General features: G+C 40.7%; 1 protein-coding gene across 1 annotated transcript in view; it reads right to left on the reverse strand.

Moving 5' to 3' along the window:
* NALCN (sodium leak channel, non-selective) overlaps positions 1-13,237 on the reverse strand; it is a gene marked incomplete at both ends in the record, with an annotated part of 325,849 nt that overhangs the window by 155,080 nt on the left and 157,532 nt on the right. Inside the window, 2 exon segments of the mRNA XM_080690305.1 lie at positions 8,519-8,710; positions 11,447-11,614. Of these exon segments, the coding sequence (XP_080546431.1) occupies positions 8,519-8,710; positions 11,447-11,614 (360 nt within the window).

Below are 13,237 nucleotides of genomic sequence, written 5' to 3' on the forward strand. Positions count from 1 at the left end.
ATATATTATTATTATTATTAATTATTAATTATTATTATTATTATTATTGTTATTATTATTATTTTACAGTGCTGGGACTGAACCCAGGACCACAACCATCATGCATGCTAGGAAACTGCTCTAGCACTCTGGTACCCCTCTAGCCCCTGTTTTACTATTCTTTGTATAGTTTTGCATGTCTGAGATAATTCATGAAAGAATTAAAGATAAATTAAAAAAAACGTATAAAGACTTCAGCAATATTAATCAAACATACTTTCAGAGATTAAAATAAATCTTGAATTTTTAAAAAAAAATCTGGTCATATTCTCTAGGTATGTCTGGCAAATAATGAGAAAAAATAAGGAACAAGTTGTTTCTTCAAATTTCCAAGTGATTATTTCAAACCAACTATAAGCATGATTAGTCATTTGATGGTTGAAAGGAAACAGGAAAATTAATTTGTAATTAAGTGTTTTATAGCATTTATTGCCTTTACTGTATAATAACTCTTTTGGACACGATTTTATAAGTGAAAAATTCAATAAAGCAAGTAATTAGCATTTACAGAAGGCAAAATAATAAAGCCTGTATCAAATAAATCATATTAAAATCCAAGTATTTGGTGCTGTAGAGGGTAGTATATTACTTACAAATAAAAACTATCTTCATTTATACACTTACAAAACAAATAAAGCCTGTTTATTAGTATTCTAGGGGAATTAGAACTTAGTTAAGATGGGCAGTAAATGTTTGCTTCTCTTAGTAACGTAGAGGCAGTTACTTTATGTAATAAGTGTAGGGGGAAAATGAACAAAGCCTTGGTTAAACTGTGATTATTAACTTCCATTAGGAAACTGTAGAAAAACATGCTCTTTGTTCTTGTTAGAGAAAATCCGTGGGTGCTCCTGAACTTGTACGGGCTGATCCATATAGTGAAAAGTGAAGTTAAACCATCCTGTCCTGGCAATGGGATTTATTATTCCAACCAAACACCAACTGCTGGTTACTGCCTTACAGCAGGATTCCGTTGCATTTGTTATTTATATTTAGCAGTGTGTCTGGTCCAAACTAGAATAGAAACATATTGGCTTGGGATGATAGACTGCTTTATTAAGTTCTATCAACGTGCCATCGTAAAACAGTCGAGTGCCTCTTCTCCATCTCCTGTGACTGCATATTGATGCTCTGCCCTCCATCCGCTGCCTTCCTCTCTGACTCACTGGTGTTCACTGACCCCATGGGAGTGATAGGTCTTGAGTGGCGTTAGTAATGCACAGTGCTTCTAACCCCAGGTACCTGTGCATCACCCGCCATGGTGTGTGATACAAGGCAGCCAATGTCAAAACATCAGAGAGAGAGCAGACACCTCCAACCCATCCACTTGGCACAGGCCCCATCCTGGCTGCTCTGCAGTTATCTATTTGGGTCTAGGGAAGGAGGTGGGGCTAGGGAAGGATGCTCCTGGTGAGAGGAATTAAAGACTTGGCCTCTTTCTTTTCACATATCTACATTTACACCTGTCATTTATAGAGGGCACAGAACAGCTTTTAGGAGACAGAGATGAAAGAGAAAAATCTTGTTTGAATTTTGGATCAGACCACTGTAGTATTCTTTTATTTATTTATTTATTTATTTTGTGTGTGTGGTTGTCACCCCAAGACTCATCTTTTTTCCATATAATTAATCTAATCCAGTCTTTCTAATCACAGCCATCTTGCCAGACCAAATTACCTAATCCTGCCACTGAGAGATGACAGCAAGTTTGCTGGGGGAAAAAAGAGAGTGAGACCAGGAAAGGTTTTCCTGCTCCTAAGAAGATCTGGAAAGAGAGGACCCACTTATTCCTCTGAATGTAATCACAAAGCCTGGGAATCCTATTTACATTTTGCCAACCCACGAAGACAGCTCAGGGAGTTGAAGGCAACTGTATGGATTTTTTCTGGGGTTGCTCCAATAAGGTCCCACAAATCTGGGTGGCTTAACATCATAGGAACATGTCCCCTCACAGTTCTAGAAGCTAGAGCTTGAGACCAAGGTGTTGGCAGGACTATGCTCTCTCTGATGGCCCCTGAGGAAAATCTTCCTGGGCTCCTTCCAGTTTCAGTAGCAGTCAGCCTTCTTTGTTGTTCCTTGGTTCTCGGATTTTCTTCAAGTGCCTGGCAGCTCCTGACTGTTCTCACATCAGCTTCCCTCCACGCGTGTCTGCCTGGCTGAACATCCCCCGTGCATAAGAGCTCCAGCCATGCTCAGAAAAGTTCCCCTAACGGCCTCGATTTAACTTTATTACCTCTATTTTCAGACAAGGTCATATCTGAGGTACTGGAGGATGGGACCTGGTTGAATCTTCTTTATGGTGTTGTGTGTGTGTGTGTGTGTGTGTGTGTGTGTGTGTGTGTGTGCACAGTTCAATCTATACAACAATGAAAGTGAAGGATCCAGAGTCCTGCCTTTCTGAAATTTTCTTGAACTATATGATACATATTTCCTGACCATGTAAGGCAAAGTCAAGTCTCTTGTTACCTCCATCCAAAGTCCTTATGGCAGGATTATGCAGGCACTTACAGTGGGACAAGGTTAAGACAAAGATAGAAGAAAACTGGAGTGTTGGAATAAACAATAGCGGGAAGGAAGGAGCTGGCAGGTCCAGCCTGGAAGTGTGTAAGGACCACAGGAGTTTGTTTAGGTTCAGTATTGTTATCATTTCCCTTCAAACACTTACGCGTTAGAACATCCTTCATCTGGATCTCATGTTGCATCGTCATAGACAAATGCTGCTTCTGAGGCAAGACCCGGAGTCTCAGGTGCAGGCCTCAGTCCTGACCTGATCCTCATATCACCTACAGCCTATGCCCAACCATAAAGCCGTGTGCACCTAGGTGTCCGTGGGTCCTGCACAAAGTTCACAATAATGAGCCATCCCAGGTGCCTTTCACTGTAGACACAGACCCACAAATAAATTTTTATTCCTGGCACTCAATAAATATTCCAGACTCCTTGGCCACCTTCCCATGTGTTTGCCAGGACTCAGGGATCCCTAACGGATCGCTGAGAAGTTCAGCTTTCGAGTTGTGCAGCTTTGTTGGGTTATCCAAACTCCCTAAACCTTAATCTTATCATCTGTAAATAGAACTCTTAGTTTTCATATTGATTAGAGATCATTGCCATTTAAAAAATGAGGGAAGCTTACACAAATTAAATGTCACCTAAGACCATATAGCCAATCGATATTGTTTAAGCAGGATTCCAAAATCTATGCATTTTCTCGTTACCTAATAAAAGAAGAGTATTAAAGAAGTGAACTGAAAGGTCACTTGAAGGTCCCTTGGGCTACATCAGTTTATGAGCATTTGGGTCAAATACTGGCAGGTATTGACGACCCTCTTCCATGTGTTGGATTAGTGTTTCCCTTTAGAATCCTCCTACTTTTAAGATTTCTCGGTGCTTTATTTAAGTGTCCGTATAAGAGCTGATCCCTGGGCTTTCTTTGCTGTCTCTCTGCTCCTCTAATTTCTCTTCCCAGAATCTGGCTGGCAAATCCACCTTCACATGTCCACATAGATCGTCTTAGATTTCAGAGCAGGTGGCTGGAGCCCAAGGTTTAATCAGGTCTTAAATCCGGTATTCAGATTTACTTCTACTCCATTTTTCTCATCTGGCATTGGCCACCTGGCCGGCTGGATGAGGACCAGGTTGAACAGCCACTGCAAAATGTTCCTGGCACCAGCCCACTCTGCTGAGCCGGGCTTCTCTCGCCCCTTTCTGACCCTTTCTTTTTATTCTCCATCTCACAGAGGCCTCCAGGGTTTGACTCCTGCAGCATTCCATGGCCCCACGCATGCCAGCCTCCAAGATGGCCTGGACTAAAAGTCAAGGCGATACGAGCAAATGCTGATTTTTACGGTTTTATTTACTCTGGGGCACTTTGAATGATTTTTCTTATAGAAAATTTGCGCTAATGTGTCGTGCTTTGGCTAATACTATAATTAACCTACCTACCTGAAGCACTCAACTAGTGGACAGGAGGGAGATGCTCTCATGAGCAGGAAGCCTGAGCTGTAGATGGCACAGAGAGAAATCTCCTGAGGACTGGCGTGTGTGCTCAGTCATCTCTCCTAAGGCTTCAGTGGCCGATATGTACTACCCACGGCTGGCAATTTATTTGATTAGGAAGGATAATCTCTCCCTTTTGCAATTGTACTAGGTTGAATGTTTGTCATGAAAATCGGATTGTTTGGGGGGTGTTTGGGTTTTAATTGTGCTCCTGTGCAAGGAGCAATCTGGCTTTCTTGTCCTTTCACTCTCCCGAGATGTTTCCCTCATCACTGCTCAGTGACTGATTAGGGGTGCAGAGCTGCTGATGTGCGTTCATTAAGAGGGTCCAGTAATCAGGCGGAGAGGCACCACTGAGTCATTGGAGGTCTGAAAGTGCAATGCTACTTGATTACTATTATGGCTGGAAAATAGCAAATCTAGAGGGGTTGAGTCAGCAACAGATCCAGAAAGCTGCTTTATTACATATACTGATAATAGCACCAACTTCAAGTACATTACACGGGGTAGAAGTAGACCTTTCCAAACAGGCTCTTAAAGCCCAGTTGTGCTGTTTTTGTGTGTTATTCAATGCACACATGCACGAGAAAAGCAATACTTTTCCTTGTATTTTGGATGTGAAAAGAATAAAAGCTTAGAGAACACTTTGCTCAGCATCTCACAGCTCAAAAGCGCTGGAGCAGGGAGACCAGGGCAGCTCTTAAGGCTATAAGCGCGGGCCCCCGAGTGCAATGCTTTTTACATGGGCCCACGAGCCTTATTCACAATTTCAAAATGCAAACATTCTTGAAAATTCCCCATGTTTTTTTTTTCCATTTTTTATTTCATTCATTTAGTGGCAAAATCTGATCTGACCTAGGACTTGTACCTTCTTTGTCTGGAAGTTGGTGCTTTGCTATGGAAATATTAATGTGTTGATTACAGGATGCTGACTCGGATGCTCTGGAAGAGGTAATGACCCTTATTATAGCTGGAAAATCCTGTATTCCACAGACCATGTTGCTGAAAGAGGTTTGGAGAAAAGGCTCTGAAATTAGTGGGGTGAAATGAGAAGAAATGGTAAAAGAATAAGTTATGAAATGAAGAAAAAGATGTAAATAATTAACAAAACTGTGGTCTTTTCTGTTTTTGTTTTTAAATGTTTTCTTGCCTTTTAGGATTCCCCCATGCCTGGAACAATGGCTGACTCTGTGGACCTTCAATAACATGCACTGGATTAAACAGAACAGAAACGTGGACCACACTACTAATAATCTCAGTGTCCCTAAGTAAAAGCTGGTCACCTGCTGTTTTTATTTACCTACCGAGAGGAGACAGACTAAGCACAAGACAGCCCTGCTTGTATCCCTCCACCCCTGAAGGAAGAGCTCGCCCACCTGTTGAGTTTGATCCAGGCCAAATCCTATGTGTGATTCTCCAGGCCCAGCCACAGGCCGGGGCAAAGCTGCTACTGGCTGCCCACCCATGCCAGTCTCTATGCATGACCAGGACACTGCTGCAGCCAAAGCCTCAGCCCCATCCCATCTGCTTATGCCTGTAGGCACAGCTGCATCCCCATCCCCTGGTACCTCTGCTCAGAGGCCTCCTCTTTGGGGATGGGGCCGAGGCGCAGTACTTCTCCATTCTGGCTCAGTACTCCTCTGCACCTAGTTCTTCTTCCTTCCTGCCCACCTCCTGGGGGCCATAATAGCACAGGACCACTCAGAAATGAAACCTCCCTTCAGCCCTGGCCACCTGACCTTGCCCAGGGCTGTGCAGAGGAGGAGCTGGAGCACGGGCTGCCTTGCCCACCATTGCCTCTGCCCACACTGTGAGGATCCAGGGCTGGTGTTCACCACTGTGTTGTCTTCGGGGCCACCAGACACCTGGCAGCTCAACACCTAAGGGCTCTTGATATGGCGGCCTTCCTGCGCCTGCCCAGGAGGGCTCTGCCTGTCCTCTACAGCCCACATCTTTAACCTCCCCTGTACTTGCTCTCTCAGCACGGTTGAATTTACTCGCACTTACATCCAATTTAAATCCCCCAGCCTCGTGTCCCTTCCAGTCACTCCTTCACATCTTCATGGGAGAGACTGCCCCCCCCCCAGCCTTCAGCATGTGCTCTTCTCTTACACTGCACCCGGCCACATCAGACTCGTCTGCAATAACCATCTTTCCAATATGCCTTCCTGGGCCTTTCCATCCACCCCCCACCTTTTAAAAAAATGATCATTGTACTGAGGATTGAACCTAGAGGCATTCTACCTCTGTGCAATACCCCCAGCCTTTTTTTTTTCTTTTTTTTTTTTTTGGTGGTACTGGGGTTCCTGGAAGCCCTTCTACTTCTGGGCTACACTACCAGACCTATTTTATATATTTTTTGAAACAGGGTCTCTTAAGCCAGCCAGGCTGACTTCGAACCAGTGCGATCCTCCTGTCTCCGCCTCCCAAGCAATGGGATTACAAGCATGCGCCACCACGCCCGGCCCCCCAGCCTTTTTTACGTTTTTGTTTTAAACAGGGTCTTGCTAGGTTGCTGAAAGTCTTGCTAAATTGCTGACTGACCTTTTTTATTTATCTTTCTTTTTTTTTGCGGTACTGGGGATGGAACCCAGGGGCATTTTAGATCTGAGCTACACCCCCAGCCCTAATTTTTATTCTTTATTTTTGAAACAGAGTTTCACTGGGTTGCAAAGGGCCTCACTAAGTAGTGGAGGCTGTTCGTGAACCACGATCCTCCTGTCTCAGCCTCCCAAATGCTTGGATTACAAGCGTGCACCACCACCATGCCCAGCCTTTATTTTTTATTTTTTTATTGGTGCATTATAATCATACATCTTAATGAGGTACAAGATGGGAGAGGCACACAGGTACGCATCCCTCATTGAGCCCTTCCCCAATTCTTTTTTTTTTGTGTGTGTGTGGAACTGGGTGTGGAATCCAGGGGCATTCTACCTCTGAGCTCCATCCCCGGCCCCATTTTTTATTCTTTATTTTGAAACAAGGTTTCACTGAGTTGCAGAGGGCTTCACTAAGTAGCTGAGGCCATCCATGAACTGAGATCCTCTTGTCTTAGCCTCCAAAATGCTGGGATTACAAGTGTGTGCCACCATGCCTGGCTCCTTCCCCCAATCCTTGAACCTGTGATCCTCCTGTCTCAGCCTCCCAAGTACTGGGATGACAGGCACGTGCCACTACTCCTGGCCCATGCTAGGCAAGCACACTACCACTGGGCCACGCCCCCATTTCATCCCTCATTTTGGGCCTTCCCAGAGCACCCAAGTCTTTTCATGAAGGCCAGGAGAACCTTATTCTTACTTATTGACCCTCCACAGAGGATTTCTTGAGGCCTGGGAACTTAGTTGTGCCTATGTTTTCCACACCACCATGACTTTAGATGCGCTCAACAAAAGCCTAGGGGTGTCTGAATGAAGAGTCTACACTACAAAAGGATAAACTCCAGTGCTAGTAGCTAAAGTACAAATTTAGCACACAACTACAAAAATAATCCAACCTGTATTTGTCTATCCACTAGGAGTACAGAACCTTTTGCTCTCAAAGCCTAACTTTAAAAAAATAAATTTTATGCCCCTCCCAAGATCATTCTTTCTATAAGTAGGCTTTGCCATTTCAAATTATGGTGAAAACAATACATCCTTCACCTTGGTCACTATATTTTTCATGTTTCTGTCTATATGATGTTAAATTTCAGAATCCTTCTGGTTAGAGACTGAATTTTCTACACAAGTTCTGCTATAGACCAATTGGTTTTTAACTTTCTGTTTAACCGGAATTAACTCTAATAGTAATGCAGGGGTATGAACTAGATGAGCTGCTAAAGATATTTCAAGCTTGATGCCTATAAACTCTATTATAGAGAAAATCCAAAGCTTCCTTTAGATTATTCCTGCTGTAAAATATGTGAACTGCAAAATAGATAAAAATATGTAACTTCTCACAAAACCAAAAATGGGCATTTTACATTTAAATGCTGCTACATTTTAATTTATAGGAGTGAGGAAACCTAGCTCCCATTTTTACTGGTCTTGGCATTTAATTATATTATTTTCAGAATTTCAGAATTGATACATAATTGGACCATGTTAAAAACATGTTCCAGAACCTGAATCCTACAGAAGAGATCTTTTTAAATATTAAAATTTAATTACCAGGAGTTATAAAAATATGGTAATAGTTTTGAACCATAGCTAAGGAGAAATTACACTCATGTTAATCATTATTACTAGAATAACAATAATGAAGCCGAACCTGGTGACACATGCTTATAATCCCAGTACTTGGGAGGCTGAGATAGGAGGGTCTCAGGTTTGAGGACGGCCTCAATAACTTCGTGAGGCCCTTCGTAACTCAGTTAGACATTGTTTTAAAAATAATTAAATAGTTTTGGCAGTGTAGTTCAGTTAGAACACCCCTGGGTTCAATTCTTAGCATCAAAAAGAAAAAGGAAAAAAAAACAAGAATAATAAACCAATTGCTGGATTCTCACCCTTGGAAATGTTGTGAATCTGTCCAGTTCCTCAACAAAGCAGAACATCTGCAAACTAATCGCTGACATGACGATCAAGAGGCTGGCGGTAAACACAACCAAACTCCCAAGCTTCTTCCCAGGACCAAAAATCTTGTACACAAAGTCTTCTAACGCAGGTGAGATCTTAATAAGTCGAACGACCCGAAGAACCTATCAGGAAAGAAAAACAGAGGCAAGTTATTTACACTGAACCCAAGAAATTTACACAAGACATCTTTATATGGTACTTTATAAACATCACTTTTCTATTTGAGCATCTAGAAATTAAACATGGTGATAATGCAGATATCAGTGTAACTCAGCACCGGGCATTCAATAAGAGCACAGTAAATCCAAAAGAATAAAGATAAATGCTGGTGATGTTTTCCTCTACAATTCGATCGTTTGAAATGGGACTACCTAGACATATTGTTAAAAATATCGCTAGTTTTCTAATGTTCAAATTTCTAAGAAAGCATTTAATTCAATGCAGGTTATATTTAATGTTTTATAAAATACACCTTTCTAGGTATTAGATTTTTAAAAGAAATGGGAAAACATATTAAACTTCTGTCAAGAAGTCTTTTTATTTCTGGCTGAGACTTCTATTCCAATAATCGTTTTTTTTCTTTCTTCCCTTAAATGATCAGACTTCCTGCACTTTATTTGAGCAAGTGGCCACAGAGTTCAGCAAAGACTTTGCAGTCTTTGAATGTGCACTGCAGCTGGGTATGTCCAGTGACCTGGGATCAGGCTTTGGGATATGAAAGGAAGTGATTTGTGCAATTTTTGGTACATTCAATTTTCTCTGGATACTCTTTTTTTACACCTTCTTCTCTCTAGCAATTGAAACAACTGAAGTGGCACCTTTTGATGAGAAATAGATGCTTTGTAGAGAATCAGACAGTTCTGATCTAATGTAATAGGCCGAGACCCAAAATGACCTTGTGAAACAGAGCTGCCCAATTTCTCTGGTCACCAACTAACCACGGCAGAGACAAACTTCTAACCCATGTAAGCTGTGTATTTTTAGACTTTTGCTAGATCTACTTAGCTTGTTTCCTCTACTGTCTCTATAGATACTACTATATTAATACATATTTTGTATGTATATATTTTCAATAGAACTCACCCCAAATCAATTAATTAATGAATAAATTCACTCCTTCACTTGATAAAAACTGATGATCCAATGATTCTGCAGACAATATTTGTGTTGGTAAATATAATTCAGTGGCTATGGTTACACACACACATATATACACACATACACACATATACACACACATACATACATGCACATGCATAAAAGAGACAGAGCTTTTAAGAACATATTTATATGATTAAAGGTTAAAAATTGGTAAATAAGCAAAAGCTTAAGCATGGAGCAGGAAAAGAAGTCACTTTCTCACTAAATATAAGATGTCATTGGTTTTTTATGGACTTTGAAGAAATAAAAATGTTGTCAATTAATGTACAATGCACTGTTGATTAGAAGATAGATCCCAAGTTTAGAAAATATTAGGTTAGAAAATTATGTCCTTGCATAAATGAAATATAGTAAATAGAATGGCAGTCCAAAATTATTTTATACCAATAGATAACTAAGTTGTCTGTGAAAGATGAATACTGTATTTGAAATATAGAACAGGAAATGCATTTAAAATTCTAGATTGTCATTTTTACATGTGTAAAATAACATATGCTTCTTTTTGCCTTTCCAGTATCCCTAGCTTCCTAATCCTCTTGCTTTTCCTTTGGTAAAGCATATCTGCTCCATTCTCAGACCATGAGGTCCAGAAGGGCGTCTCTCACCAAACCCTGAGACACAGGCCTGGCTGGAGTTTTCTCAACGATTTGCGTTCATCTCAGGCCTTTCGCTGGAAGTACCATTATTCAATCATTGCAAAAACAATGGGCATTTATAAATAGGACTAATTAAATTAGTCCTTACTATTTCCATTGTAAGTCATTGTTGAGCAAGAAAGAGATATACTTGGAATTAAATTCACATTTCCTCTTTAAAATTTGTATCAATAGTATATGCACTTTAAATTTACTGTGTGTAAAGCTGGGCGTGGTGGCACACGCTTGCAATCTCTGCATTTGGGAGGCTGAGACCGCAGGATCTCGGTTTGCAGACAGCCTCAGCTACTTAGTGAGGCTGTTTGCAACTCAGCGAGACCCTATCTCAAAAAATAAATAAATAAAAGAATAAAAAATAGGGCTGGGTTGTAGCTTGGAGGTAGAATGTCCTTGGCTTCCATCCCCAGTAACACACACATACACACACACACATACACACACACACACACACACACACACACACACTTCATTATGTATGTATAGATTTCTGATATCCATATGTATATAAATATGTACATCTAGCCAGGCGTGGGGGCGCATGTGTAATCCCGGTGATTGGGAGGCCAAGACAGGAGGATCATGCAGGTTTGAAGCCAGCCGTGCTGGCTTAAGAGACCCTGTTTCCAAAAATAAAAAAGTATAAAATAGGTCTGGGGGTGTAGCCCAGAGGTAGAAGGGCTTCCAGGAACCCCAGTACCACCAAAAATAAATAAATAAATAAATAAATAAATAAATAAATAAACAAATATGTACATCTATATACTGCTAATTTAGAAACAGTATGTTAAATATTTGAATTTATTACTGTGAATTTTCAGGAGATTTAAAACAATTGTTGCTATTTGTACACACACTGTTTCCAATATTTAAGATTCCTGGGTCTCTCTCAAATTCACATCCTCTCCTCTCCTCTCAACTCCTCTTTTCTCCTTTTCTCTTCCCTTCTCCTCCTGCTCCTCCTCCACTCCCCTCTCCCATATATTTGTATTAATAGAGTGACTGGTATTTAGCCTGAAAAGAAGTGGGCATGATTTACATTACCTGAAAGTACGTGAACTGAGAGTGGTAGAGGTCTGGGTACACGTGAAGAGTGGTTCCAATAACGAGTAGGAGCTCGAATTTGTGGAGAGATGAGCTGATGTATCCCGTGAACCCCAAACACCATATCTTCAGCAGCGCCTCCAAATCAAAAAGGACAGTAAAAGCCACCTGGAGGAACCAGAAGACATTGAAATGGAAAGCCAGAACTACTATTTTTCAAGGCAATTCACATATTTATCAGTGTGTGAATTTCAGCTACCACCATGAACACTGAGGTACCCCACAGGCAGGAATGGCACTTGGTTAAAAAGATGGGCTTGGAACATGCCAACTGTGACACTGCAGATGACAATTAGAAGAACACGTTAAAATGAAGAGTGTTGGTGAGGGATACTATTTCTTTATTATCTACTATTCGATGATATTTAAAAGCCACTGCTATTTGTAGAATTTCTATTCATACAGAAAATCTGTGTTCTTGTTTTCATTCTGTTTTCTAAAGGTCAAATTTCTATAATGTACATGGTATATTACAAAATGACTTACCTATTACCAGCCATAACTCAATTAAAGTTAAAATGATATTATTGATCCTTCTGTTTTGGGGCACACAGCATGTGGAGAAATTGGGATCCTATGTGTAGCTAGTTATGTATATGCACATATAAATTCATAGATTATAATATTTTGTTATTAATAGATTAATAATCAATACAACTATATTAGTATTTATTCAACCTTTTAATCTCTCAAATAAGTTGTGTGAATTTGCTATTAAAAATAGCAAGAGTATGAAATGGCCACACAAAAACTGAACGCTTTTCCTTTATCTCTTCTATGGGCAAGGAATCTCATTTTAAAAAGAAGGTTGTTACTGAAATCAAAATGTGCAGTAAAAGATTAACTTCTAATTAAAGCACACAAGGTTGAACATTGACTTAGTCATAGTATAACCTTCTGAGAGGATATCACACAATTTACTGCAAGACAGGAACAAAGTAGATCTTGCTTCTCTTTTTCTAGGTCAATATTGAATATCAGAAAGGATTTTCTTTAGCTCATATTAGAAAATGTGGAAAAAATTGGAATTTTCATAATAGCATTTTAAGCAATGACACATTAAAAGCAATGCAGATAGTTAATTTAGATATGAGGAGGGAATTAGTATTACTTCTCAAATCCTCAAATCTACCGTTTTGGTAGCTTCCAATTGCTTTTTACTTTTAATGAGCATTTCCCTTCTTTAAAAAAAAATAATACATTTGAACTCTGAAATAATTGTCAGTAGGGGAGGAATTGTTAGAAAGGCCCTCTGCTCACCCGTCTCGAGTGTTTCCCATTAACACCTTGTATATTCTCTCCTCGCCATCACCACCTCCTCCCCTCATCCACACACATGCAGCCACCTGCAGGAGAAGCTGGACCACTCTATGATGCTCTGCATCTTGCTCTTCCTGTGCATTTACATCCATGCTCTCCCCTCCAGGTTAAGGGGCAAAGGCCCTTTTAACTCCTTTCATCAGCTGCACAATTCCTCCATAGTGCTCACCAGTTGCTTATTTTTTATTATTTTCCTTTTTTTAAAAAAGATCTGCTCGTCTTGATCATACAGAATGGCGGGTCACCTTGCTGCATATTTGCACATATATAAAACCACAACTGGACCAAGCTCACTTCCTAACGCCAGCCCTGCCTTCCTCTCTTCCCTCCTGCCAGTCCCTCCTTCTGCCCTACTGGTCAGCCTCCTTCTTTCAGAGTCCCCTTTCCTCCCTATATTTTTCCTTTGGTTTC

Source organism: Muscardinus avellanarius, assembly GCF_963383645.1.
Source record: "Muscardinus avellanarius genome assembly, chromosome: 2".
In the NCBI taxonomy this organism is placed as follows: domain Eukaryota; kingdom Metazoa; phylum Chordata; class Mammalia; order Rodentia; family Gliridae; genus Muscardinus; species Muscardinus avellanarius.